Source organism: Zootoca vivipara, chromosome 3 (genome assembly GCF_963506605.1).
Source record: "Zootoca vivipara chromosome 3, rZooViv1.1, whole genome shotgun sequence".
NCBI lineage: Eukaryota > Metazoa > Chordata > Lepidosauria > Squamata > Lacertidae > Zootoca > Zootoca vivipara.
Genome location: NC_083278.1, coordinates 93,232,158 through 93,259,817, shown reverse-complemented (window position 1 = coordinate 93,259,817; position 27,660 = coordinate 93,232,158). Strand labels below are relative to the sequence as shown.

General features: G+C 38.1%; 1 protein-coding gene across 9 annotated transcripts in view; it reads right to left on the bottom strand.

Moving 5' to 3' along the window:
• Positions 1-27,660, bottom strand: part of ESRRG (estrogen related receptor gamma) — a 465,740-nt gene that overhangs the window by 196,865 nt on the left and 241,215 nt on the right. For 2 of the 9 annotated variants that reach the window (XM_035111330.2, XM_035111345.2), the window contains exons 1-2: positions 19,986-20,198; positions 12,157-12,233 (exon numbers count right to left, since the gene is read on the bottom strand). The exons of 1 other annotated variant lie outside the window; for it this stretch is intronic. In XM_035111330.2, the coding sequence (XP_034967221.1) occupies positions 12,157-12,230 (74 nt within the window). In that variant the 5' untranslated portion in view covers positions 12,231-12,233; positions 19,986-20,198. 6 more of the 9 variants (XM_035111336.2, XM_035111337.2, XM_035111338.2 and 3 more) reach the window with 6 other exon arrangements.

Below are 27,660 nucleotides of genomic sequence, written 5' to 3'. Positions count from 1 at the left end.
TAGCACATAGGAGCCACATAATTGAGCCTTAAGAAACTCAAAATAATTGTATAGAATAGTAAAAGCCTAGGAATTTAACGAATTGCTCAAAGGCTTTACATCAATTCCATTCAGTGCAGTGTAGGAAGAAAACAAATGTGTGGCTTTTTTGATATAAGCCCAATGGCAGGTATTCATATGTTTTACTGATAAAACTGGTTTAAGTTGCCCAGCACAGAATGTAAACAATATAGAATCTTAATTTAGAATAATGCAAGTGGATTACTGGTTTGCTCCACATGCCAATAGAACGATCTAGTACCATAAATATTCTACGGCAAGTATATGATGCTGTCCTAATAGTGGTTATTGGCTTGAAAAAGACATTAAAATAGTTTTGCATGAGAATTGAATTTACTAGGTTTGACAGGGACTAACCTTAAAGAATCCAATCAAATCCCCTTGAAGGCTGCAGCCGAATTTCATGCAAATATTAGAGAAGCAGCTAAGCACCTCATATAGAAAGAACTTTCCTAGTTCTAAAACTAGGCAAAACAATAATACCTAACCCTAGACCTTTTTAAAGATACATCTTATGAAAGTTCTGATTTTATGCTAAAAGTCAAATAAAATTAAACTAAGGTGGAGACTGCTGAGGAATTGAAAATACTTCCCTCTCACAGAAATTTGACACCTGGGCTCTCTTCATTTTCTGCGTCATAAAAATTGCATTACATAAAATAAAAGTTTGTATCTATTAAAAAATTGAAGAGTTGTGTTTTTAAAAGCATTCCAGATAAAACTAACATGCCAAATATACACAGCTATTTCGCTTTTTATAAGGGGTGTTTTTAGGGGGAGGGGAAAAAAGCATTTGCAATAAAGGTGACCTTAAGTCATCCAAGATTTCTTTCTGAATTCTAAAAGCAGACAAAAATATATTGACTTTACCTATTTTGCTAAATAGTGTGCTTCACTTTTCCCTTGTCTGCGTAAGTAGTCTCCATTACATATATGTACATACATCCAAACCATATCCAGGTGTAAGGTATGCTTTACCATTAATAATCAATTTTAACAATTTTGTACCTGGATTTATTTGTTTTCATGTCAAGCACTTGTAAATCTATTAATAGAAAACTATCTAAAAATGGAAAGGGCAGAAATAAAACATTTTTAATTACCATGGACAAGCAAGAGAAATATACTCCTTTCCAAATGAATTTTACAATATACGTACTGGTAGTCATGGTTGTCTGAAAACAGCACATGTTGTATAAACCTCCCGAGATGTTCTAGCACTTATAAACTCGTGGTTAACAAAGGGCACCAAAAGCTCTTAAAAAGGGAAATATTTTATTTCTGCTAAATTAATGCTTCTAAGCATTAGATTTCATCAGCTCCACTTAGGCTAAAAGTCCCAAAAGGTTCTCCTCCCGAAAACAGGCTATATTTTATGGGCAAACCAGGCTATCTAAATCTAGATAAAACTCATTGGCTTTGTAATCATCTATACATCTAAATCTATATGCAAATCAAATGCTCTCATGCATTAAGGCATTCCAAAGCACCCAGGAGTGAGAGAGGCTCACTGCCTCTCCTAAGCCATCCAGCCCTCAACTCCCCACCTTCTATTTCCCTTTCTTTATTTACACTAGAGGTACCTAAATAATTCACACTGCCTCCTTTTCAGGCTGAACATTCTTCTGTTGAAGCTTGCAATGAGCAATTGCAGTAACCAGATGGACACATGAATGCAGCAGGTGGGACAGATGGCAGACCGCCCTGTCTGACGCTGGCTGCCTCGGCTTGCACTGCTTTTTCCTTCCAGGTACATTATCATCAGTGTAGCAGAAAGTGCTATGCAAGAAAGGGGGAAGGGGAGGAAGAGAATCTATGTACAAAACTATGGGAATGAGTTAAATAAATAGCCAGCTGCTCACTTGCATTTTCTAACCAAATGCAGTTTGTTAAAAAAAAAAAAAATCATCATGGGATGTATCGATCTTCTCAAATAAGCCCTCGTCCACCCCCCCTTTTTTTTACTGGCACATGGCTTAGAAACAGGTGTGATATAGGAGGTGATAAATAAGCCATTCCTAGAGCACGAATAGTTACTGAAATATGTGATGTACAAACTAAGCCGCAACTCCATTTCACCATTCGCAAACCATTATGCATTTGGTGATGTCAACTGATTACTTAAAGAACCGTTCTGAGTTTTTGCCTGAAGCCATATTACTGACAGTTTTAGGTGTACTGAATTTAGCCTAACTTTCAGCTTCAAGGTACATACTATGGAAATTTTATTACATTACCAGTTTGGAGTCTTAAAATTACTGGAACCAATGGATACAGCAATACAGTACATACAAAGTATTTTCTTCATATAATTTTCTACTTGTTTTCGTTCTACTTTTCTTTCTTGCATTCCAATGGTACAATCTATTTGTCCAGCCCCCTGGAGTTTATATACTTTCTGTCCTCTGAAGTACACCATTCTTACATCAATGCAGACACTAGTTACCTTGTGTCATTAACGGCACTTTCTGTATAGCAGGTTTTTAAAGTGTAGTCACTATCCTGATATTCTGACACAGTAACTTATCTCATTCTCTTTGCTCACTAAATAAATACTAATTCTAGTTGGTCAGAACAGCAGAATAAGACCAACACAGCTACCTACCTATAAGCAGAATAAGAGTTTGCTATAATTTGTAAGAAACATTGCAAGGTTGTGCAACTTACAGATTTAAATAACCATTTTGGATTGCATAAAACAGGAATTTGACAGCGTTTGTCTATATTAATAATTATCTAAATTGATAATGATCTGATCTAAATTGACAACAGCACTTGGAGAAAATGTGTACAAATGTTTTGCAAAGAATAAGGAAAAAGCTGTGATGATGGGAAGAGAAGAAAAAATCACTGAAATCCTATTTAAAACCCTTGATATATTTCTGACCTGGCACACAGAAAGTTCTATTTAAGATCTCGCGAGACAGTCTGCTCTCCAAGGATTTCCAGACTGATTTTGAGGCCAGAGAGGTTAAGCAGTTTGGATAAGCTTCAGATAAGCATGCAAACTTTTATACCCTTAGGAGCACTGGTCAAGGCCCTGAACCTTTAAGGCCCTGTTCACTTTTAATGCCAAGGCAGAAAAAGAAAGAGTTCAAGAATGATTTCATCAGCTATAGCCAGTGATGATATCAGGTGCCAATTACCTTTAAAACAAAATATAGGACAGTAAAATCTTTATTTGGTCAACCCAAGTTACCAATGCAGACTTTCAAGTTACACACAACTCTTCCTAAAATAAGATGTTCAGCATGCAAATTTGTATGTGCCTGCACATACAGTTTTAGAGAATTGATATGGGGTCAATTTCTGTCAACAATTTTCTCCAATTCCAATATGGTAATATAGGATATTTTTATAGGCCATGTGATTATATTTGTTGTCCTGAGCTACTTCAAAAGGAATGACAGGATGTAATAAAAATAGTAACACAAATATATATTAGGGCATATCTACTCATGATAGCAGGAGATCCTATGGTTAGAAAACCCAAATAGCAGTCATAGTGGTTGATATTCAGACAAAGTACCTGGGAATCAGAAGGGTGTAACCCATGTCATAGTCTCCAAGCTGCTATACAGTGGTACCTCGGTTTACGAACTTGATCCGTTCCAGAAGTCCGTTCTGAAAACTAAAACCGTTCTTAAACCGAGACACACTTTCCCTAATGAGGCCTCCCGCCGCCAGTGCCCTTCCACCGTTCAGATTCTGTTCTTAGACCGAGGTAAAGTTTTCAAATCAATACACTATTTCCGGTTTTGCGGAGTTTGTAAATCAAATTGTTCTTAAACCGGACTGTTCTTAAACCGAGGTACCACTGTATGTCGCTTGGGCGGGGGGGGGGGGGTTACAGATACTATTTATATATCCAAATAAGTTCCAGGTTGCTTGAATTTATACTCACTAGGCTGTCTTTCCATATGGTAACTTGCTTCCCATGCACCCCTCCAAAGGGACATTAATGAAAATAAATGAACTTTCCAGTACAACATCCAATACTCAGTGCAAAGGACAGTGGCTACAAACAAAAGATATACTCTGTTTATTATTATCTAAGTAGTGCTATTACCTAACCACATTAAAGGTAAAGGTAAAGGGACCCCTGACCATTAGGTCCAGTCGTGACCGACTCTGGGGTTGCGCGCTCATCTCGCATTATTGGCCGAGATAGCCGGCGTATAGCTTCCAGGTCATGTGGCCAGCATGACAAAGCCGCTTCTGGCAAACCAGTGCAGCACACGGAAACACCGTTTACCTTCCCGCTGTAGCGGTTCCTATTTATCTACTTGCATTTTGACGTGCTTTCGAACTGCTAGGTTGGCAGGAGCTGGGACCAAGCAACGGGAGCTCACCCCGTCACAGGGATTCGAACCGCCGACCTTCTGATCAGCAAGCTATAGGCTCAGTGGTTTAACCACAGCGCCACCTGGGTCCCACCTAACCACATTACAGCTTAATAATCAAATAAAACCTATGCAAAAAATCATGTATTTTATTTGGTGGGGTGGGGGATATCTTTTAAAGTAAGTGGGTCTGGGTTCCATATTTTAACCCCAATCCAGAAATGCAGATGTGCTCATGGCACCCACAATGGAGGAGTAAGTCAATTTGTGTGTGCCATCACCTCCTTCCTCCAATTTGAATAGAGAAACAATTTGAGGCACAGGAAGACTTTCAATGCATTAACCAGTAAAGAGCACTGGTCTAGGTGAGGCAATGTGATTAAAAGCAACCATTTTTAGCAGAATGCTTTAGCTTACAGAAAATATTATTGCCGTTACAATTTCACAAGCATTTAAGATATGTGTTTGTATAAAATACCTTCTGAAAATACCTTTATGGGGCTGGAAATTCAAGAATAAACTTCAAGTTGTCCTCTTCTCCCAAATTCTAGTTATTTAAGGGATTTATATCATGCCCTTCAATAACATTCCCAGTGGGGCTTTCAAAATTTCAGTTGTGCCTGTGTGGTGCTCACTTTTTGAAGGAAATAGGAACACAATCATGAACACATTTATACAGGTCACTGTGCTTCTGGGATATCACTTTGTAACAGAAGAACAATATCAGTGAACCTTTAGTTTAAGTGTACTATGAAATGTATTAAGTTTTTTCTCCAAAATCATAAATGCACTTCAGAAATGTTTAACATAGTGTATGCTCTGATAAATTGTACTTGATTTTTAATATAAATTCTGCCATGTGTGTACTGGGCAATCCTATACATGTTTACTCAAAAGTATAAATCCACTGAATTCAATGTGATTTACTAGCAAGTGGATTTAGGACAGCACCTTTAGATCAGAAATTGTTATCGCTTCAAATAAATCTGTTTAACCATAATTATGTTCAGAAGTATGCACATTCATGTTTGTGCATGCATGCACACAGGGGGAAACAGGACAACATAGTATCTGAAAAATAATTATTATGCCCCAATGCCGTTTTCCAAAAGGCAGCAGAAAATGTTTCTGCTTGGTGGGAAAAGAGCTGCACTTTTAAATTAGCTATATTGAATCTAGATACCATAATTCACCAAAGTGCACAGCTGCTACAATTGGGGTCAGAATTTCAAAGACGCTGAAACCCAGCACCCCCTACTTTTCTCAATGGGAGCTGCAGGGTGCACAGCAATTTTGAAAACCTAGCTGCTTTGTTACCAAGCACCTACACAAGATAGCCGGGCACTTTCCAAAATCTCTCAATATATTCAGGTGCTCAAATGAATACTGTGCTGTGTGTGTGGTTTTCTCTGAGGTTGTCAAGAAAACTGAGCCAGCTTAGACATTCCTGTGCTGAGAGGAAATTACATAGGCTATTTATTAATACTCTCTCACCTTAAATACACATTTTACTAAGAGACTAAATTGCTCAGGTCGGATAAAATACCAATTTATTACTGGGGAGCAATGAAGCCGACTCAGAAATTGTCACATTGATATTCTAGATAACAAGGGCAAAAATGTAGACCCCCTTATTCATCTGCAATGCAACTGAGGTAAGGGAAGAGTGGAAGCTGGTAACCCTTAGGACAACTATACGTCTACTAAGATCCACTTTTATTCAATTCCCATACCAAGTCCTGCCTTTTTGTTTAAGATAATGCTTCTAAAGCTGTGTACTGATGCATAAAATATAGACACTAAAATAACTAAAAAAAAAGCATCACCGTCTTCTTTTTCAAAGCCTATTTATAACAATAGGACATTAAAACTATCAAAGTCATACATAAGAGACTGCATTCCTATCTATCTCCATTTCCTACATTACGTGTTCAGTCTGAAGACCTTAGTTTTGTCATTTAAGTTTTCATTTTAGTTTATACTAGTGCTGGAAGTAAAGAATGTAACTTCTATACCCTTCACCATTCCATTTCACGTACCTGGTTCTTTTGAGTCCCATGGCTCAAGCTGCCTTGCCCCTAAAAACACCACTTCTGCTCTCCCACCCTACCCTCAAACTTCGGCAAGACGGGAATGACACCAGAGTTCCTTTGAATGCAAGAACATACTTATAAATTCATGAACTTCCTTCCGGACAAAAAGAAATTTTATTATTTTTGAAAATAATAGAGGAATAACAAAAATGCGTTATTACTTATTTTTGAAGTGCTGAAAGCATATCCTTGGGTGCACATAAAACAAAATGCTAAATAAATCTAGGCTATTCAAGGGAAAACATACATAAAGGTAGAGGAGCTGAATATGAGAAGCAGCTGAACAGGACCATTGACATAGCCCACTGGACAGTGTTTAGTAAATAGAGTGTGCATGGTGACAGTGTGTTTCTGTTTGACTGTCCTTGTAAAAGCAAGGCAGGGCTTCTGTTTTTAGTGCACACTTTGGTTCAGTGTTAATCCTGTTTTATGTTGTTCACACCTGCTACCGACTAGTAGCCTGCCGATAGTTTATGGCTTGTGCTGCTTTAAGTGAATCTCTGCTAACCCCACCTAGACCATCAACAAAAGTCGCCCTACTGAACCCAAAACAAAAGCTAATCTGAGTTTTAAAAGCTTTCTAAAATCGCCATGATTCACATTCAGGTACTTTTCCTATAGTGTGTAGGGGCTTGCACACATTTTTCAGCAAAACGAAATACCTTTTAAAACTTTTTCTAAAAAAACCAACATATTTGCTACTATTATATATAAAAAAATTAAATACATTTGGTATACATTCCATTCTACATAAGGAAAAATAACTTAAGTATCTACCCCCATGTTGTAAAGGCCACATACATTCTGACCCGCGACAAGAAGAACATTTCTACCAGATATAAACTTAGTAAATTCCCTCCTACTTATAGGGAATTTTTGTAAGGACATTTGCATACAACTCAACCGGATGAGTTCTGATTTTGCTTGCGGTGGTTTGAATAAAGAATGAAGAATGGCACTGAAAGTGCAAACCCCATATAAATATGCAGTGTTATAAATATGCAAACCCCACATAAAAATTGGAATCGTTTTCAGTGCCAATTAGAACACTGACATTTAAAGTGTAAGGAGGAGAGAGTGTGATATGTGTGCCCACATGCGCGATCAAGAGACCATTCTTCTCAGCTAGCCCTGTAAGTTTCTGGAACCTGCAAACACATACATACACACAGAGAACTAAAAGTATTATTACCTCCCATCTTCAGCATGATCCATTGAAAATAGATCTACAGGCCAAAATTTTATATAGCTTTATAAGTTTAAGCACTTAACAGTGCAGGCCCATGGAAATCTTGTTTTTTTTCAGTTGGTCCTCCCTAGTAAATATGCCTAAGATTGCAACCTAAATCAATACCACAAGAAAACATAATTTTCCTGTCAAGCATCAACCCCTTCCACTAAAAAGTGTAACATTACATCTCCTTTCCCCCCACTTTATAATAACATTACATCTCTAAACAGTATATTTTAAGTACTGGATAGATACCACCTTTAGCATACCAATTTGTTTCTCAGCGCTCTCTCGCTCTTTCTCGTGACAGCCTTTATGCCCATTATTTGTGCAATACCTTGGTAGCTACTATAGATGTTCTATCTTGCCCATTTACTCTCTGCTAACGAGGCCCGGTCAAATCTGACCCTAATGTCTGCCTAGCACATGTTAAGAGCACTGTCCTGAGACTGAAGAATAAATGCATAGGAGCCTATTTATCCCTGCATCTATGCTTTGCCACAAAACTTAGGAAGTTACAAAAGTCACTTTTACTTGGTGCATTTAGTTCAATATTAACTACAATGATTGTTAGCAAATCTCCAGGGTTTCAGACAAGGATATTGCCAGTTCTAGCGGGAAATGCCAGAGAATGAACCTGGGAATTTCTGAATGCAAAGCTGGTGCTCTACCACTAAGCTACGACCCTTTCCTAAAACTAGGTCCTTTACATGCAAATAATGTCCTTTACCGCTGAGCTACATCCCTTCTCCAAGTTGTAGGACCACAGTCGCAGGAAAGTGAGACAAGCATCTAATTTTAGACCTTCTCCTTTGAGGACTGTTGCCTATATAGCCTGTTTCTGCAGCCATGGGGCTGCTTTCATCTCACTTACTTCCACATGGTCCTCTTTTCCTGAGGTAGATGAGCACTGACTTCACAGCAGTCGCACTGTCCATGGCATTGCAGACTGGAGACCAGATGACTTATGTCATCATCCCTGATGTAATGTCTCTACTGTAGTCTGCACAGGGGGCAGAGCAGTATCTGCGCAGCCTCTTTCCAAGTCACACTGCAGCAGCAGCAACAGAGAAGCCATAAGCCAGCTCCTAGCCTTTCATCCCATGGTCTAATCTGTAGCCAGCCAGCCTTTTAAAGTGAAATCAGTGAACTTTCCATCAGCTCATACACAGCTGATGGGAGGGTCAAATAAAAGGTTTCCAGAAGGCACACTTGGATGTATCACACACCCAAAAATCTCTGCTGCTGTGATTGCTGCTTAAACTCCAGACCTACAATTACAAAATTTACAATCTTTTGCAACTTTTTTTAAAAAAAACCACAGAGATTTTAAAAGAATAAGGCATTCTGAAAGCCCAAAAGTTACCATTTCAGAACAGTTTAATCATACTTCAATGACATGGGCAAGGCTGTACAGCTACACGTTTATCCACGTCATTGGCAATAGTAACTTACCGATAATTTAGTATTTGTGGTTTGGAGTAATATTGTTGATTTCCAGGCAATGTTATTAGTGGCTGAAAGAAAACAGTGGTGTGCCCTGCTGCCTTCCAGCACTGCTTCCAAATATGCCTGCTTCAGGAGGAGATAAGACTACTTTATTTTGATTGCAGTGTTTTCCCCAGGCAGAAATTTTTATTTCAGTTTGAATCTTTAAACCATTACATTTTCAGTGATGCATTTTTATATTTACAGTTGACATCTTTGCAGAAGAATGAAACCTCTGAGCAACAGCTCTTAAAGCATGAAGTTTGCCTCCAGTAAGTACTTAAATTATTTTACACACAAATGGAGCCAGTTGTCTTTACCTAAAATTTGATAAACCTTAAACTGAAGACCTTTCCTCTAAATGAAAGTCTCAAATTGTGAAAATAAACTTGCCAATGAAATATATATTTGCCCATACAAAAAGCCTATTGAAACGAGAACAGTTGGGGCCATTTATCAGCTTGTCAACATTTTGCTCTTAAAAGTTCCACTCTCAGTTAAAGGTACAGAACAAGGGTGTCTCGATTAATCGAATGCTATTGACACAAATGGGCGACAGTGATCTCAATGAGGATAATGAATAAAAATCCCAAATCAATCAACTGTGGTTTATAGTACCATTTATCAACCTGAGCGCATCAAAGTTATCTGCATACAGGAAGAGAAGCATAATCATGTTTAAAGTATGATATTAGAACAGCCTCAAAACAACATACTTCCCTAAGGATCAACTGAAAGGATCAACTAAAACAGCAGCTTGTAATGCTAAATATTATATATACTTTAATTAATTGTATATAAAATGAGTCAAATCTCAAACAATGTCTTACCAAGTATGTGTTGTTTTTGTCCACTTAAGTGATGGTATTAATATCACTATACGTGTATTGAATATACGTATATTGAGAGTTTAAGGTTGCAGTTCTACACGCACTAATCTGGGAATAAGGCCCATTGAACTCAATAGGATTTACATTAGACCTGACATTATGGTAGGAAACTAATTTTTTTAGACAGCTGCTTATATACTTCTCTTTATTTCATTGCATTTTATTTTTTTATAAACTAAAAGACTTTTGTTTTGCTTTAAAAACCACCACAAAATAATTATATTGGGAAAGATCGCAATATTATATGACTTTTAGCTCTACATTATAGCAATGATTAAATTTCTGGTCTCACATTATTGAAAACAATGATGGCTATGTCAGAATATAAAGTATGTGCTCCCTGCTAAGATTAGGACACACATTTAATAGAATGGATAAAGATGCTGAAATTTTCTGAAGAACGCTTGAAATAGATGTAGTCCACTTATCAAAAGAGCTGTTGTTGTTGCCAAGGGCTTCTTTCTCAATATATTCACCTGCACTTTAGTCAAGGTAATAAGTCCTCCCCTTCATTACTGCATACTCACAAGCACCCTACTATTCAATTTAAATGGAAAAAAGGCATGACATGTCTAAAACATTTACTTTTGCTAATGTAAAAGTGTTGGCATTTTGCTCCATTCCTGATAAGCTGGTGCCAGTGGAAGTGATTATTCTTTCCTTATTCAAAGCATATCAGCAGCCGAAAGCACTCTCAGTCTTATCAGGTGTATGAACAGCGCAGTTACTGAAAACAGTTTGTCCTGCTTCTCTCTCTTTCTGCCAGGCTATCAGATAAACCCAACTAACTAACTGTATTTACACACAATCAAACATAAGCTGTATCTTCGAAGAACTGTTGACTGATTTCAACATGCCACAGGTTTACTGCTTGACATTGGCGACACAAAAATGCCAGCAGTGTGTATCCTCAAACTGCAATCATGAAAAGGGTCCCTCTATAAAAACATGCCAGAAACATACCAGACAAAAAGTGAGTGGCAGCAAGGCAACAAGAGGCCTGGAACAAGAGGCATTAGGTATTAGCATCCCTGGTCTACGTCCCTCATTATAATGGCATCCCAGTATACTGGTATGATTTCATGGTGCGTGAGTCTTCTTTGACATTGAACACACATTTTCTCTATAGGCATTGCTTTTTATCATGCTCTTGGCTTGCTAATTCCCTTTAATTCATTTTTATTGTTTGTTAGTAAACATAGAAAGCAACCACTTGAACTATGGAGAGAGCATATGCAATCGAAATGCTTAATATTAAATTTGATTACAAAGTGCATACTCCTTGCTCCACAGAAGGCAAAAGCTGTGGAGTGTGATTGCCCCCCATCCCATGCATCCCAGCTTCTTTTGCTTAATACCTCTGGCAGAACAGAAAAATACAAGCACATACTACACCTGAGCCCATCTTGTGCTTCTACCTCAACTCCAGAAGCAGAATGAGCACCCTTTAGATTTGTAGGAAAACAATGAGATGAATTAAACCAAGTGTGTAATTCAGCCGATTGTTGCTTCTCCATCTGTGAAGCCATGGTCCCCTTGATTGATGGGACAGGTGTCACTCATACTAATGCAAACTGGTGGCAGTGGATGCACAGCTCTTGCTAATATGACCCTACAACTCCTGTACCATTTTCTAATAGTGATGATACTGTGCCTAGTTATCTTCCTTCAGATACTGGAAGTCCCATCTTCCACCTCTACTATTTCCGGGAAAATATAATGTAAAAGAAACAGACTTTCATGCTGTTTCAGAACATATGATCATCCCCTCAAGGGAGATGACTGCTGTCAGAATAAGTGACTTATGGAACAATTATTTGTTATTAGAATATTTAAACTGCTAACCTGGAAAATATATTTTTGCTGTGTAAATACTGTATAGTGTTCGTTATCAGTCAATACATTTATTTGCATGTTGACATTCACCACCTTTCCAAATCTACCATTATATATTTCCCAATTTTGGATGCTCCACCTCCTTATTATGTTCCCCCCGCCCTGTCTTAACTTTAAACAAACAAAGCAAATTATTTATTTGTTGGTTCACTAACCTACATGGACCAGGCTTGCCAAAATGAATTCCTCTGGTGTATATTTCAGCCATAATACCCTTTTCATCTGACATCACCTGGGAATATTTAAGGAAAAAAGAAGAACCTTTAACTTAAGAATCAAACTAAAACCTGCAGAAAACCCCAAGTAATTACAATACGTAGAAGAAAAGTCTTGCAAACAAATAAAAAAGGCAACTGCACACCCATATATAAAGGTCAGTCCTTGCTTTCTAACAACTTAAGACATAAACTGAATGTTATTTCAAACAGCAGTCTGAATGCAATGAACAGCCATGTTCCATCGCGTATGATATTAATATTTTATTCACTATTGTTGGTAGGATATAGAAATGCAAAGAAAAACAAAACATTGCAGAAAATAGTAGACGTTTTCTCCAATACTATTGTTGCTGACAAACTATAAGGAAAGAGAGGAACAGAAACCCAGGGTGTAAGAGCAGATAGCGTTGAAAAAGCCATCTTGTTCTCCCCCCCCCCCCGCCACACATTATGCTCTCATCTACTTGCATCTTTATAAGGGAAGGAATTTAACTATTGCTCTTGGGCAAGCCCACTTCACTTTATGTGTCTTTTATCCATTATATTTGTTACTGACTGTACATCTGTATGCTTTTAAGGAGATAAAGTTTGAACTGAGGTCATCTTGTTTCTGGCTGGCGCTCCACACAATTTTTGCTATGTGGGTTTGAAAACAAGCATCCACAGATTGGCAACATGTTCTCATTCTAACTAGCCACAGCCATCAACATCTGATCACACCTATTAAAATCACTTTGTAGCCCATGCAACATCTTGCGACAGCTTGACCAGTTGTTTAAGGAAAGGGTGTGTGGTGGAGCAAAGCTAAATCGACACATCTGTGATACTTCGGATGCCCCTCAGCATGGCTAATATTAATTTGTTTTCTTTGGCTAGGTAAGTGCTGCCAAAACACATTACATATGGTATGTAGTTCCAATCAAAATGATGAAAAGGAGATGTGCACTTTTGTCTCACTCAAAACATGAAAAGACACAGAGGAATAAGTGAGACAGCAGCGTGCAAACTAATAAGGCTGAGAAAGAGGTCTATGTGGATTTTTGTTTTACCATTGTTTTCTATCATAATTCGCAAGGCTAGTTGCGCTTATTTTAGTGGAGGGTACCCAAAGATTCCTCCACTGCTCAAGTGGAAAACACTTTCCCTCATTGGGCTGGGGAGGGTGGTTATCTCCCTCCCCCCTTTTGCATCCCCCTTGCCCTGCAAAACTGGTTCCAGAGGGAACTCTCCTAAGTAGATTTTGGGAAGAAAGGAGGCCTGCAGGTGATGGAGCAAATCAGCAGCCTTCCACTACACGAGCACAGCAAGATCGTTTGATCTAAACTTACAAATTTGACTTCCAGGAACTGATACTTTTAAAATACTTAATTTGTATTTTAAGCTTTAGTTTCAGTACTATATGAATTTTATTATTTAGATGATTAGCAAATTTCAGATTTACAGTTACTGAAGAAAATACCTTTTGCCAGTTATAAAGGAGGGAGAAAATAAGACTTGGCTTTTGTAAATTGCTATTGTATTTTAAAATATGTGTAAAATATACACAGTTCTTTAAAACAATAATATATGCATTAGTTCATTTGTGGGAAGGTGGGAGAGAAAGAAAACTTTTTAAAAAGCAACACCTGCTTTCATTAAAGACTGTCATTTATGTACAGTCTTTAATGATGTACATTTTAGCATGACAGCTATCTGCTCTCCTTTTAGAGGCATAATTTTTAATACAGCCCTTAGAGTAAAAAAGGAAAATTCAATTCAACATTTTGAGCAACAAGAACTTATGACCCAGATATGCAAAAAAGGAGACAGTTCCTTTTTAAAAAAGCACCTTTTATGATGCAATAATTGGTGATGGGATAAAGCAAGTGTTTTGAAAGGGAGGGGGATTCTAGGCAAAAGTTTTCTTTCATAAAATTTAAAAAGCATTTTAAAATATGGTAACTAATTTTTATAGAGTAGCCTGTTTTAACTACTAACCTGCTCTGTCTGGAGAGAATAAATGTTTCACAATAGGAAAGGAAAGAACACAGCATAATTGCATTGAGTTCTATATACTACATGATCAAATAAGGCTATGTTGCCATCTTAAGTCCTATTATTCACCAGTATGTCCCGCTGAAATAAATTGAGCTTAATAATATGCATATTTTTAAAGGATTGCAGCTTCTTAGGAGGATTTAGTCTTCAGGCATGTATCATTATGCAAGAATGACACAAGTTACTTTGGAGAGCAAAACAATTACATTTTTAGAATCCGTTGTGTCTGATTATTATAAAATTTGGAGCAATTAGAGCAAACTCCTATAAAGGATTTAAAAAAAAATCTTCTAAGAGCATCTGAGCTCAACAGAAAACATTTAGAATAGAAGCATAAATAAAATGAAAAGGTCTATGCAACATATAGAAGTTTACATTAAAATAGTTTAATTTTCTATTTGGGGAGTAATACTTTTAATATAAAATTGACCATATGTCAGAAGAGTTATGCAATCAGTCCTGCCTTGGGAATGCAAACATAAAAATCCTATCTGTTACAACTGATGAACGTAGAAGTTCAGAGAACTGTATTATGGTATCTTCTGTTGCACAGAAATATGAAGGAGAAAATAACAGCAGCTGACTGCATATCCAAAGGAACGCATCAGCCAACAAAAAGTCTAAACAATCTAATATCTACATTGTTATTTAGTGAGTTTCTTTCTTCAAGATAACAAATTCAAATTTCAAAAGATTTTGCTTATGTATACTGTATACAAGGTGCAAATACAATTACAATGTACATAATCTAAGATGTAAACACATAAGGCTGGCGCCTATGTGCCTATTCAGCCATTATCAGCTGTGATAAAAACATGATTTTTTTTAATATCAATGTAAATAAACACTGATATGCCTTAGCCAAGTGTAACTGGATATGGAAAGAAAGAAAGAAAGAAAGAAAGAAAGAAAGAAAGAAAGAAAGAAAGAAAGAAAGAAAGAAAGAAAGAAAGAAAACGAGAGAGTGATTCCTCCCCCAAAATGTGGAGAATATGTAAAATGTGGATCTCAGACTACAGGAGACTGCTGGTTGTCATTCCAGCACTATCAAACATATACACATGAGTATGATTGGAGACAGAGAAGCTAAATATTTCACTGTCAGAGCATGTCGAGAAGTGCAATTCATTTCTCTCTCATGTGCTTTAGGACAATGACAATTTAATACAAGGCCACTGGATGTAAAAGAGATAAAAACCAAACCAGCCCAGCATAATCACAGATTTCCTCCTGAGAGTTTGCTAAGGCTAGAGAGGCACTAGGCAGATACCAATGTTTATTGTTTCTGTCCCCAATGAATGTGTTATGAGTCCAAGGCATACGTAATATAAAGAGTTGCTTTAAACTTCTAGAGAGATGCTCTCCCATGTTTCTTATTTATCCCATATTTCTTACATTCAGCATGTTTACTGACTCATAATAGGATAACAAGAATATTCATAAAGGGCCATTGCTTTGAAGAGTGTCAATAAATATTGGTGTTCATTTCTATACGCTTTTGCAGCGATACCAAAGCCAAAGGTCACTGTGCATCAGAAATGTTCAATACCAGGAAGTTTGCCAGACTATCTAACCATACTGCTAATAAAAAAGAAAGAAAATAGAATGTAGCATCATGTTATTAACCTAAGATTGCACAAAATACTAGCCTTTGCCTTAAAATGGGAAGGGGTTTCAGGAATTGTCTAAAAACAATCACAGACAAGTTACCTTCTATGTTTGATGTATAGTGCCATGCATTCTGAAATTAATTGCAAAAGTAGGGCTTGGCTAATGAGGCGGTCCTTATCTTTCCTCAGCAGTCCAAGCGGAAGTATTCCCCCCCCCCCAAAGCAGGCTTAATATGTTTTTCCTTTCTTTAAATTCCCAAAGTGATACCCAAGGTAACTTCAAATCAGATAAAACCCACAGAAGTCATCTTCTGAACCATCATCCTTCGCCAAAAAAAAAGCACAAAAAAAGCTCTTGAACAGAATAGGTTTGTTTCTATTGTTGCCAGAAGAAGAGAAGAATAATGTGATGAGATCCATCCCTCTTCACACTTTTTAAGTGTATTTAAAACAACTAATCAAGAGTATTAGTTATGCAACCATAATATAAATTATTTCCAAAGTAAATCTACAAAAAAAGTCTTAAGCTAAGAATTGCTTTAAAATGGGACAGCAAACCTTTGGGGAGAAAGTGGGGGGGGGATAACAGTGGGGGGATGATCATCCATTCAAGAGAATTAATGGATATTCACAAGGGCTTTGCTAATAACACAGGTTAATTACTGCTGCAACACACCAGGCTCAGTAAATAAAAGAGTAGAACCATAAACACATTAAAAGGAGCAACCACCACTGGAAAAAAAGGGAAAAAAGGTCAGGCCCAGCAAATAAAAAGCTGTCAGACAGCCATTTCAGCACCAGCTCTTTGCACTCTATGACAGCTGTAAAAACTTGCAGAAAAGGCAGAAATCCAAATTTGGAAAATATAGTAAGGGAGTGTATGACAAGGCCCATTTGGGTAGACGTGTAAGAAATGAATAGGAAAAGCCATACCCTTATTCTCATTTAATCAGTAGGAATGCTTACACCTTGTTGTATTTAAATTTAGGGGACAGTGTTCTCTAGGTTTCTTCCCCACACATACTGCCCTATTATATTAATACACATACACATATAGTGTTCTTACCCACAGATGATGTGTTCTTATTTATAGGATATTTATCACATCCATGATATAGGCAGCCCCCACCTCAAGAAGTCTACCCTTGCAATCATAATAAGGAGCATTAACTTTCTTCTTATTAATTATCAGCTGCCCCTCCCCCACAGCAAATATCGCATAGATTTCCCAGATCAAATTTTACTAGAAATAAGAGCTATGCAATAAAAGGAGGCAGGAAGTAGCACACAATTAAATAAGTGATATTGATGAAGAAGAAAATGAAGACTCCAGCAAAGTAGCTCTCAAATTTATACTGTTTTTGACAGTAAAAACTGTAAACAATCTTTCTAAGCACTCAACTATCTTTGGTCTCCCTATTCCAGCGCCAGTGTTCACTATTGAAATTTTAGCCATCCATCCTAAGTTTCAGTTCTTGGCTTATCACATTTACTACAAAACAAGTTGGTTTCTAAAATAATGTATACTGTGACATTCACTTTAGCTGTGCCTCATTTCAGTACTGTTGCATTTTAATGGAGGAAGTGTGGAAGAGGTCGAGGGTTCAAATTCATGAAATGGACAGAGCTACAGAGGTAAACGTGCACAGCTCAGAGAAGATTTCTGAAGTCACAAATCTATTTGCCTCTCTATGCCTGGCATTCGGCGATCATGTTTAAATTTACTAAGCTAGTTCCTCCCCCTCCCCTTTTTTGGAGTGTTTCAATTGCCTTTCCTTCTTCCAACAGCTGTGACAACTGTTAAAACAGTCAGTAAAATTAAGTCCGCTCTTTAATCCTTTAGTCAATGTTACATTTTAATCAGAGGTTTGAGATTTTGTATTATGAGCACACCGTTTCATTTAGAACAATTAAAGTGACAAACACATGCGTAAATCAGAAAAATATATTTGTTGCATCTGTTCCATGATTAACTGCTATTTGAAATTATTAGTATTACAGCTTTTGCTGAAAAGGCAAAAGCAAGGGTTGCAGCTGGCTTTAAGTTTTTGCATTCTTTAACATGCGCTAGCCAGATATCAAAGCATACCTAATGTCAGTAAGGCAGATGTCTATGCGCTTCCCAAATGTTCTGTCAGTTTTTAGCCTGGCTTCCCTCCCCACCACCACAATACACACTCAATAAAGTGCAAGCTCTAGAAGTAGTCAACTACTTTTATTTAATCTCTGAGCTGCCTTTGTAGTTTGGTCTGCATTATATGCCACAAAACAAAAAATACAATTACTGGCAATATTAATAGCAAGTAAGGCGGTGTGGTTTATTAATTGAGACATAGAGACAGATGTGTTGCAGTGCATTAGAGTTCTGCCTGCCCACGAAACCACAGATCCACCTAGCCTTGCATCTGGAAGACTTTTAACAGAGGCGGGGGTGGGGGGGAGAGAAGAGTGCTAATTGTGGTGGTGTGGTGGGGAGAGAGAATAGTTTGAATCTTCCACCAGAGCCAAAAAGACACGTGCCCCGATTTCATTTAAATGCATCTACTTTAAGCGGCTTATCAAAACTAATCATTCAAATTAGCTCTAAGAAGGTAAATTCAAGAAAGCTCCTTAAAAAAAGAACATCGTCCTAACTTTAGAATCTCTCCTCCTCCTACTTCCCCCACCAAAGAAAACCACCCACCTCAACTTGGAACAGTGACAACTGCACTTATGCACAGATTAAGACATTTTAGACCACATTGTACATCAACTTACTGAGTACTGATCTATAAACCATATCTCAGTGAGCATGCTACTACTGTTTATTTACCTTCTTCTGCAGGTGAACGAGGAATCCTGCCTCTCACCACCCCCACGTACACCATACCAGTTTCCGACTGGCAAGCTCTTTTATTGTCTATATTATTTCTGAACGTCCAAAGCACTTTAAGAAACCCACACAATTCTGACTTAATTGCAACTCACCAAAATAATATGCAGACACTATGGACAGCTAGTGGGCATGTACCCACAACACACTGACACTTCCTAGTACAGCCACGCTATGCATTCTGTCCAGGGCTGAGTCAACTGACAGCTTCCACAGTGCGTAGTTATTTAGCCGGGAATTAAGTTTACAAGCTCTCCAAGTTCTAGGTTGTCAAATTTGCATTTGGAATCTCCCCAGTCTTTGCTCTGCTCTCCGATAAGAGCTGAGAAAACATGCATTAAACTATGTGCCTTTAAGAGGTATGTTAACTGTACTGAATACACAAAGCATCTACAGTACTTTATTGTGTGTGATAAATAATTTAATAGTACCAATTGCAGAAATTATTAATATTTTTTTAAAAAAAACACAAAAAAACCTATATTCCAATTGAAACAAAATACTGGCTCAGGAAGTGCCACATGCACACACCCTTCCTCTGCTCCTTAATAGACCGATTTGTCACTAAATGACTGGAACGTTACGTTCTACTTAATTACAGAGCACTATCCTTAAAGTGGGATTAAACAGTTGGGCTGGCTCCCCCTCCTAACTATACATAGCTATAAACACCAGAAAGATCAAAATATCTAACTGAAAAGGTCCTAAATATTTAAATCCTGTTCTCAGAATACGTCCTTCTTAAACTCCGTTGGGGAGGGGGGGAGGGGGGAGAGGGAAACAAATGTGTCTTTCTGAAATGTCTATTTAGACAATTCACTCTGCATTTGTGCCAAGTGCCTATTCTTAGTACCTGAATAAGAAGTGACTGTCACTCACACAGCTGTTTTGGGAGGGGGGGTGCTTCCCTCACCCACCCCCCTTCTTTGACAGTCGCACCGCTTGCGTTGCGACTCAAAAGGTAACATTGGAGAGAGAGAGAACAATTCTCCCACTTACTGAATTAGCAGATAAAGCCGGGCACAAAAGACGCAAGACACAAGCAGCCCCAATCATGCACGCAGAACCCGGAAAGCATTACCTGAAACAACGCTAGCATTCAGCGTTCTAATATTATTGTTATTATTATTCTCTCCCCACGCCCCGGTTCTTGGGGGAGGGGGGAATAAAAGTGGGAAGAGGGTTGGTTTTTTTAAATAACATAAAAAAGAGGAAAGGAAGGGGGAAATAAGAAGAAAGGTACCTACTCTTCTTCGTAGTGCAAGGAAAAAGATTCAGGAAGGCAAAGTTCTACCGAATCCATGTGCGCTCGGCAACCATTATTTGTGCACCCCAGCTATAAATCAAAGTTTCCTTGACACAGCACAGTGCAATTAACACAAATGTTCTCCTGGTGACAAGCCTATAGGCACAGCCAGTTGGGACCAAAAGCTCTCACACTCTCCTAATCAAGGACTTAAAGCCCCGATTGGAGCTTATAAATATGAAGTAGGGCTTTACATATGCAGTCCCACTGGCCCAGACAGAGACCGGATTGGTAGGGCGTCAGCCAATCAGCGCCGGCGAGAGCAGAGGCTGCACAGATTGAGCGGAGCTCGGCAGGTAGAGACGGGCGGAGGGACCGGGGAAAGGACCGGGGAGAGGAAGGGCGGGGGGAGGCCGAGGGAGAAGAAATAATAATAACCGACAAGTGAGAACGCGCAGATATAAACGATGCAGCGTTTTCAAAAGGGCTTCCAAAGCACGGCTCTGTCTTAACTCTAGATTTAACTCCTTAGGGTGACCAAATGCTTTCTGCTTCTTAAAAGACAGTTTGGCAGGGAGGAGTTGCAAGCCTCAGTTCCTTTGGTGAAGATTTCATCAGAAGGTATTAAGTTTCGCGCTGCCGTTCTCTTTTTTTCCATTGCATTGTTGGCTGTCCGTGTTTTCTGTTTTGTTTTGCGATCTCGCGTTGTGACCGATTAGCAGTGCTGCTCGCTGCCCCATCCTATGCATGCTTTCTCGGAAGGCAGCCGCTCCGGAGTTGCACAGGGTTTGCTTGTTTCCCAGCTCCGCCTCAGCGTGTATAGGATTGCAGCCTTACAGCGCGCTTCCTTTGCAGGAAGAAAGCTCCCAGGTAACTTCGTGGGACTGACTTCTGAGTAAACATGGATTGGCTACATGAATGCATACTCTGAAATAAGTTTCAGTTGACTCGCTGGGGTTTACTGCCGAGTAAACATGTTGAGGAATTTGTATGTCATCTGAAATCCTAAGCATGTTTACTTATAAATAAACATGGATGAAATTGAACTGTTAATTTCTCCCCCTTCATATGATTCACTTAAATTCTATTCTACATTTCTAAACTCTTGAGTTAAGGGGTCTATATGCTATCATTCTGCATTGTTGACTTTTGTAAACAAATAAGATTAGCAGTGCTTGTATTTTCATCACTGTGAAAAAGTGTCAGGGTTCAACTGAAGAGAATTGAATGCATAACTTTCAACAGTATTTGCACAGAAACTAGACCATGCAGTTGTGGATAGAATGTTTTGCCATCACCGTGAAATAATAAGAGGTATTTTATTGATCAATATCTTCTATAAGTATTAACTGTCTTTAGTTGAATTTGAGTCTTATTGATTTCAAGGAAACTTACTTTCAAATAATGCAGATTAGGCTCTTCAGCAGAGCTAAGGCTTCATACCTATATGCAGTAACTTGGTCATATGTCTCATTGAAGTCAGCAGATTCAGTTCTGGCAAAAAACATGCACTATATCCAGCTGTGCCCGCTAAAATGCAATGGTCTGATAACTATTTGTGCCTCAGCTACCTATGTACAAACTTGCACAAAAACTTCAAGAATATATTCAATGTGGAAGCAAATGTATTGCATTATTCACATGTGTACTGGCGGAATTATCCAACCCCCAATTCACTACCCTTAGCTATAGCACATCAAAGCTGCTGACATTCTTCACTGAACAAACCGATTTAATGCAAATAAATGGACACAAAATTCCAGATATTGTTAATCAAAATACCATTTTACAAGTACCCCCCAAAATAAACGAGAACACAAGTTTGTCCTAATACGGAGTCTTCGTTAATATATGTGGCATAACTGTCATATTAATTATCTGTTTTCAGAGCAAGAATTGATTCCATCTACCTGCTGAATAAAATAATTCCAATATATCATGATGAAACAATTGTTACAATCATAGGAAATACTTTTTTAAATACAAATTCAGTTGTATTGCTTGGCACTTTTTTTGACTGAAGCACTCTGTGATGCAAATGGCATAATCTTTTAGATCAAAACAAATCAGTGCACACCCTCAGAATGCATTAATGCCCTTCACAAATGAGATTACAACAGCTGTCTCCAAATCTATTTGACGGCTTTTGCCAAAGTAAGATGACAGACGAAGACATATATGTAAGTGCAATGGAAATATTTGCATCTCTTTGTTTTGCTGAGCAACTTAACAGTATACAATATATTTATCCCATGTAGAGTTGAAAACCTGCTTTCCGATACATATGGGGACACACACACACACACACACATTTAGGAATCAAGAATCCACACAGCATAATTGGGGGTCTCACCACTACAGAAAAGCAGATACAGTAGTAAAAACATAATTAACAGTAACTTTAAGCTGCCTATGTTGCTAAATGTAGACTCTAATTAAGATGTAAATTTTGGATCTGAGCAGTGAATTAAAAATACTCTGGGATGCATCCTACCCAATCACTTCACAGATTTCACTAAACAAGCAAAAAAATAATAGGTGCAATTTGAGTGCAGCACACCTTCCTAAAAATATTTTAATAGAATAAATGACTTGTTTGTAGCAGATTTCTTTTGATTCTGTATAATTTATATGTAATCAATATCAAAACACATTCCTATACACATGGATACCCACTCTTTTAATTCAGATAAAATTTCAATCGCTGTTCTGGCACAAGAGTTTGAAAGTCTTGTTGAATGCGCAGCTTTGTTCAAGCGTCATATAGATCCTAGTCTGCAAAGCTCTGTTCATAAGCAAAAATTATTTGCTGGAATATGGCATCATGTTCATTAAATCATCATTAGGGAATAAAAAAAAATACTTCATATTTTATTTGGGCTACTGTTTTATTTTGTGCTGTACTTTTCCATCTGCTAAGCTTTTCATGTCCACATAGTTTCCGCTATCCTTTTTCATGCCCATGTCATCTTGCGCTTCCCCTCCGCATCACCAAATTAACTATTGCTATCTTTCCACCAGACACCTTGCAAGCATCTGTCTTTGCTGATGGTGCTGCTGCTTAGAAGACTACAGCCGTAGCATTATAATTTATGCATTCATGAAAGGCAGTTGGCCTTCTCCCCTGGGATTCAAAATGTCACCTCGACTAGACCTGGGCCTGGAATTTCAACTGCATTCTTGAACTTGGGCACACCAGTTTACAGTTCAGTTATTCTAATAAAATGAAGAAATAAATTAGGCAACCTACCAGATACTACAGCACACTCTAAAAACGCTTGTTTTATTAAAGATGCTTTCTAATTGCATGTGGAAATATAATCACAGCAAATTCTTATTACATAATGTCTAAATCACAGAAAATCAAAATCAGGAGTGTGCTCCCCTCTCTCTCTCTCTCCCTGCTTTACACATATATGCACATGCTAAATCAAATGCTCTAGTGTAAAAATCTTACCTCAAGGAATCCACAAAAGCAATAGTAATGGAAACAAGGCTAGGAGGGTGAGAGAAGCTGTCATGAGTATCTGCACCAGTCAATGAGCACTGCTGAGCACTGTCTACATCTTCACATCCCCTCTGTGTGTATAATTATTCCCATGAAGAGTACTGTACATCTTTAAGCGCCTTCACACTTAAGTGCTACAGACATCTCATTGCATCCAAATTGCCCGACTCCTAAACCACAGCTACCTCAAGGCTACTGAAGTAAAGACTCAATGGCACTTTGCAGAAGCAGCATAGTTAATTGTGCCAAGCACATATTTACTCAAAATGAACACAGGAGAGAAAAAAATATGGGGAGGAAATCTGTGTCTGCCATGCATATTACAATTATTGCTTTGCACCCTAAGTCATATAAAGGGCATTATATACCCCCATACTTCCATATACACTGTTTCCACACCAACAAATCTCATCATTCTTTCAATTAAATTTAAATTAAAGGTGGTTAAATGTTCGTCCTGGATGTCTGAAATTGATCATGATCCCGTCAGAGTAACAGGTTTGCTATATCTAGCTTTCTGAACAGATTGAAAATAGATAAATTTTAGCTTTTCAAATTAGATAGAAAAATGTCAGGAAATGCTAAATTTTAAATAGTGGTTCTGTGTAATAGGCCCTTTGCAGGCTACACTCCTGTCTTGGAAGTCTTTGCACCATAGCTTCTTCATTTTACAAACACCAATCCTGCATTCACTTATTTGAAGCAAATGTTGCTGATTTCAGCTAAAAGTAATTAGCACTGAGGTGTTAGAAACTGTTTTGCAATTTGTCTTTCCGACTCTTCCTCAGGAAGTACAGTATAGCACATCCCTGGATACAATATAATCCCCTGCCCACCCCCGCCCCTCTCTCTCTCTCTCTCTCACACACACACACACAACAACAACAACAAATAACACACACAGAGCGCAAGTGACAAGCTTTCTCACTGGATTTTTTTTGCATGCTTATATACACTTGAGCAAATGGTAGTAGATTACTACTTTAAAACCGTCAGGCACTTTCATTTATATTTAGCAGAAGTAATGATCACCCTGCCTGGATTTTAGACAAGCTGTATTAGAATATGCTTTCAAATACAAGCACCAACGTTCCTTTTCCTTATATAAACTCAGGGGGGGGGGTGGAGCAGAAAGTTTCTTCAGTAAGAAGTCATAACAATTATATCTCAATATAATATATGCAGTCTAACTGACTGACCACAACAAATGTCCTACATCCACAATTCTTTAGGGCTAGGCCCTGTTTGTTTACATTAGTACATAGGTAGGTATAAAGTGATTCTCTCTCTCCCCCCCCCCCCCCGTTCAACTTAAAATCTCTATTGAAATCCTCATGGGGCAGGCAGTACCTTGAAAAAAACACAGTATAGTTAAAAATGCATTACCTATATCTCCCCTCAATAGTCCATCAAACTCTTTTTCTAGCACATGTTTCCTCAGAGAACCACACAGTGTTACTGTCTCAAGCAGCCAAGGAGAAGATGACTGAGGGAATTCAGTCACTCTGTTTAATTAATACAGGATTATTTCACTTTCATTTTGTGAAGCTAATAATATGACTGGTGGAATGTCAGTAAAAATTAAATCGTAAACTAGTGCAGTGCCATGGGGAAACCTTACTTTAGTTATGAAGTATTCCCAGTAGAAATCTTGAAAAATCTTATACATATTTACACTGGTAAAATACCACATGCTGTTTCATGGAATACTGAAAGAATTCAAGAATCTGTGTGGCATGTATCAGAGAGCAAGAGTTAACGTTTTCAGATTATACATTAATAAGCAGGTTGAAGGTATGTTGTTTCCTGAATGTTAAAGCACCACATGCTAAATGGAGAAGTACGCTCAAGGTCAGTGTTGCATTTTGGACAATCTCAGCCGCTGTGATATTATGATAATCACACTTAAAATATTCGTATAGAAAGAGCAAATTAGGCTTTTCACTAGAAAGATGATTATGATAAACAACAATTCTGAAGGGGACAAATTCATATTGCTTTCCTTCCCAGACAATAAATTGCTGCTCCTTATTAGGACTGTGGTGCTTCTTGTAGAAATAAGTCGCCACACTATTCTGTTTGAGTTACCCTTTTATTCTTCAAAGACACTGCGTTCGAAGAGAAAGCAATAGCTCACTCCTTCCCCTATATCTAAACTAATATTTAAAAGCTACCAGTCCACAAAACGAAAAAGGTCTCACAGAAAACAAGCAGGCATCAACACCCATCCTAAAATAAGATTAGGATTGTAACTCTGACCAATTGTGGGACAAGATCAGATAGATCTCCCTCCCCCAACTCCTTTCTCCACAGCTTCCTACCTAAATGGAAGCTCCAGGCACTAAAAATAGAAAAGAAGATGGAGTGCAAATATTTCCCCAGTGAAAACACCAATAATCTTTACCGTGAGCTGACACGAATTGCTTGTTACACTGCCCTAGGATATCATGGCCTGAAGCGACAGCACACACACGCACGCACACAAACACACTCAAAGACACTAACCATCTCCAAAGCCACAGTAATATGTGTTAGTATATGTGCATTTAGCGGCGGCCTTATGAAATCTGACTTCTGGCTGCTACACCTGCCATGCAAAGCCCATCATTTGTAGCCTGCCAGGGTTTGTTTTCCCTCTGAATACCTTTGCCCATCTTTCTCTCCTTTCTCTCCCCCTCTATTCACTTTTCTCTGGCATTTATATTATTAATGTTATTGCTATTATTACTGTCCAAGCATAAGCTGATCCACGGGGGAGCCTGTGTAATTTAACCCCTGAAGCGCTAAATTTCTTCACATGTGCCAAAGACACAGGTTTGTTGTTGCCTCTAGCAATATCCCAGGAAGACGAGTGATGGCGGTGTCATATCATCACATAGTGACTTAATCTATTGCGACACCCAGGGAATGGGCAACTGAAAAGATTTACGGAACATGTTTTTAACTGCATACAAACGTGCTATTCCCATTTCCCAATAAGCCAGAGTCACTGGGATCAAACCGGAACCAATTTCACCCACCTTCCACTCCCGGTTCCAAATATTAAGCCCTGTGTCATCCAATCATCCTGTTTCATGAGTTGAAATCACAATGTAAAATATAATTCTAATAAACAGCATTTGTAACCTCTTATTTCTTCTTTTGTTCTTTTCACGTCTCCTGATTAACAAGCAGTCGGAGTGTGTTGAATTGCTGAATAGTGCAGCCTTAGCATGATCAGCCACTTGCTAGAGAAAAGAACCTTACTTCAATATCCTTTAAAAATGGTCTGACTGGCATCAGAGACATGTTCCAAAAGCAACTCATTAATGAGCAACACCTAGAAGTAGGAAGGGCATGATATTCACATTTTAATATTTAGCTGCAATAAATATTGACAAAAAGAAAAATGGCCTGTACTGTGTAAAGGCAAAAAGATATATATTCATTCTCCCACCATGACATGTTAAATATGAGGATCTTTATTTTGCTTTCTGTAAAATTTCATTTCAAGCTAACACGTTAAGATATAATGCAAGTTAGGCATTATTATATCTATGTTTAGATGGAGTTCCAATGGATATTTGTTTATTTTTTTGATCCATTCATTTGATCCAATGATCCATTGTTGTGGCAGGGTCAGCAGCTCAAACACTGACTACTGCATTAATATTTTACACCCGGTAGATCTCAGGATCATGTGTGCTTACCACCGTTAGTGGCGTGAATGATACACACACGTGACATGTATTATTTGGCCCATTTCTATATCTTGGAATAACAATGGAAACCAGAATTATTAACCTTGCAGTATTGCAGTGCATTGTAATGGATAACATGAGCTCATTCTCCAGACCCACCACATGCCAAAGATTATTACGGTCATTTTATGTACATACTATAAATAAAAGTATTATTAAAATGTACCCTATCTTTCCATCATATACTTAAGACTGCTTATACTGACAACTTTATATCCTACCCGGCCCTATGATTCTGGCCCTAGAACCAATTTTTTTATGAAGAATATGCAATGAACAAAGTTCCCCCTACAAATAATTTGGTGTTGCAAGAATGTGATAAGAGCTTTGCTCAGTCAGGCCAAGGATCCATCCAATCTGCAGCAGTAGCCAGCCACATCATCATCATCATCATCATTATTACTTGAATTTTTATACCATCATATACC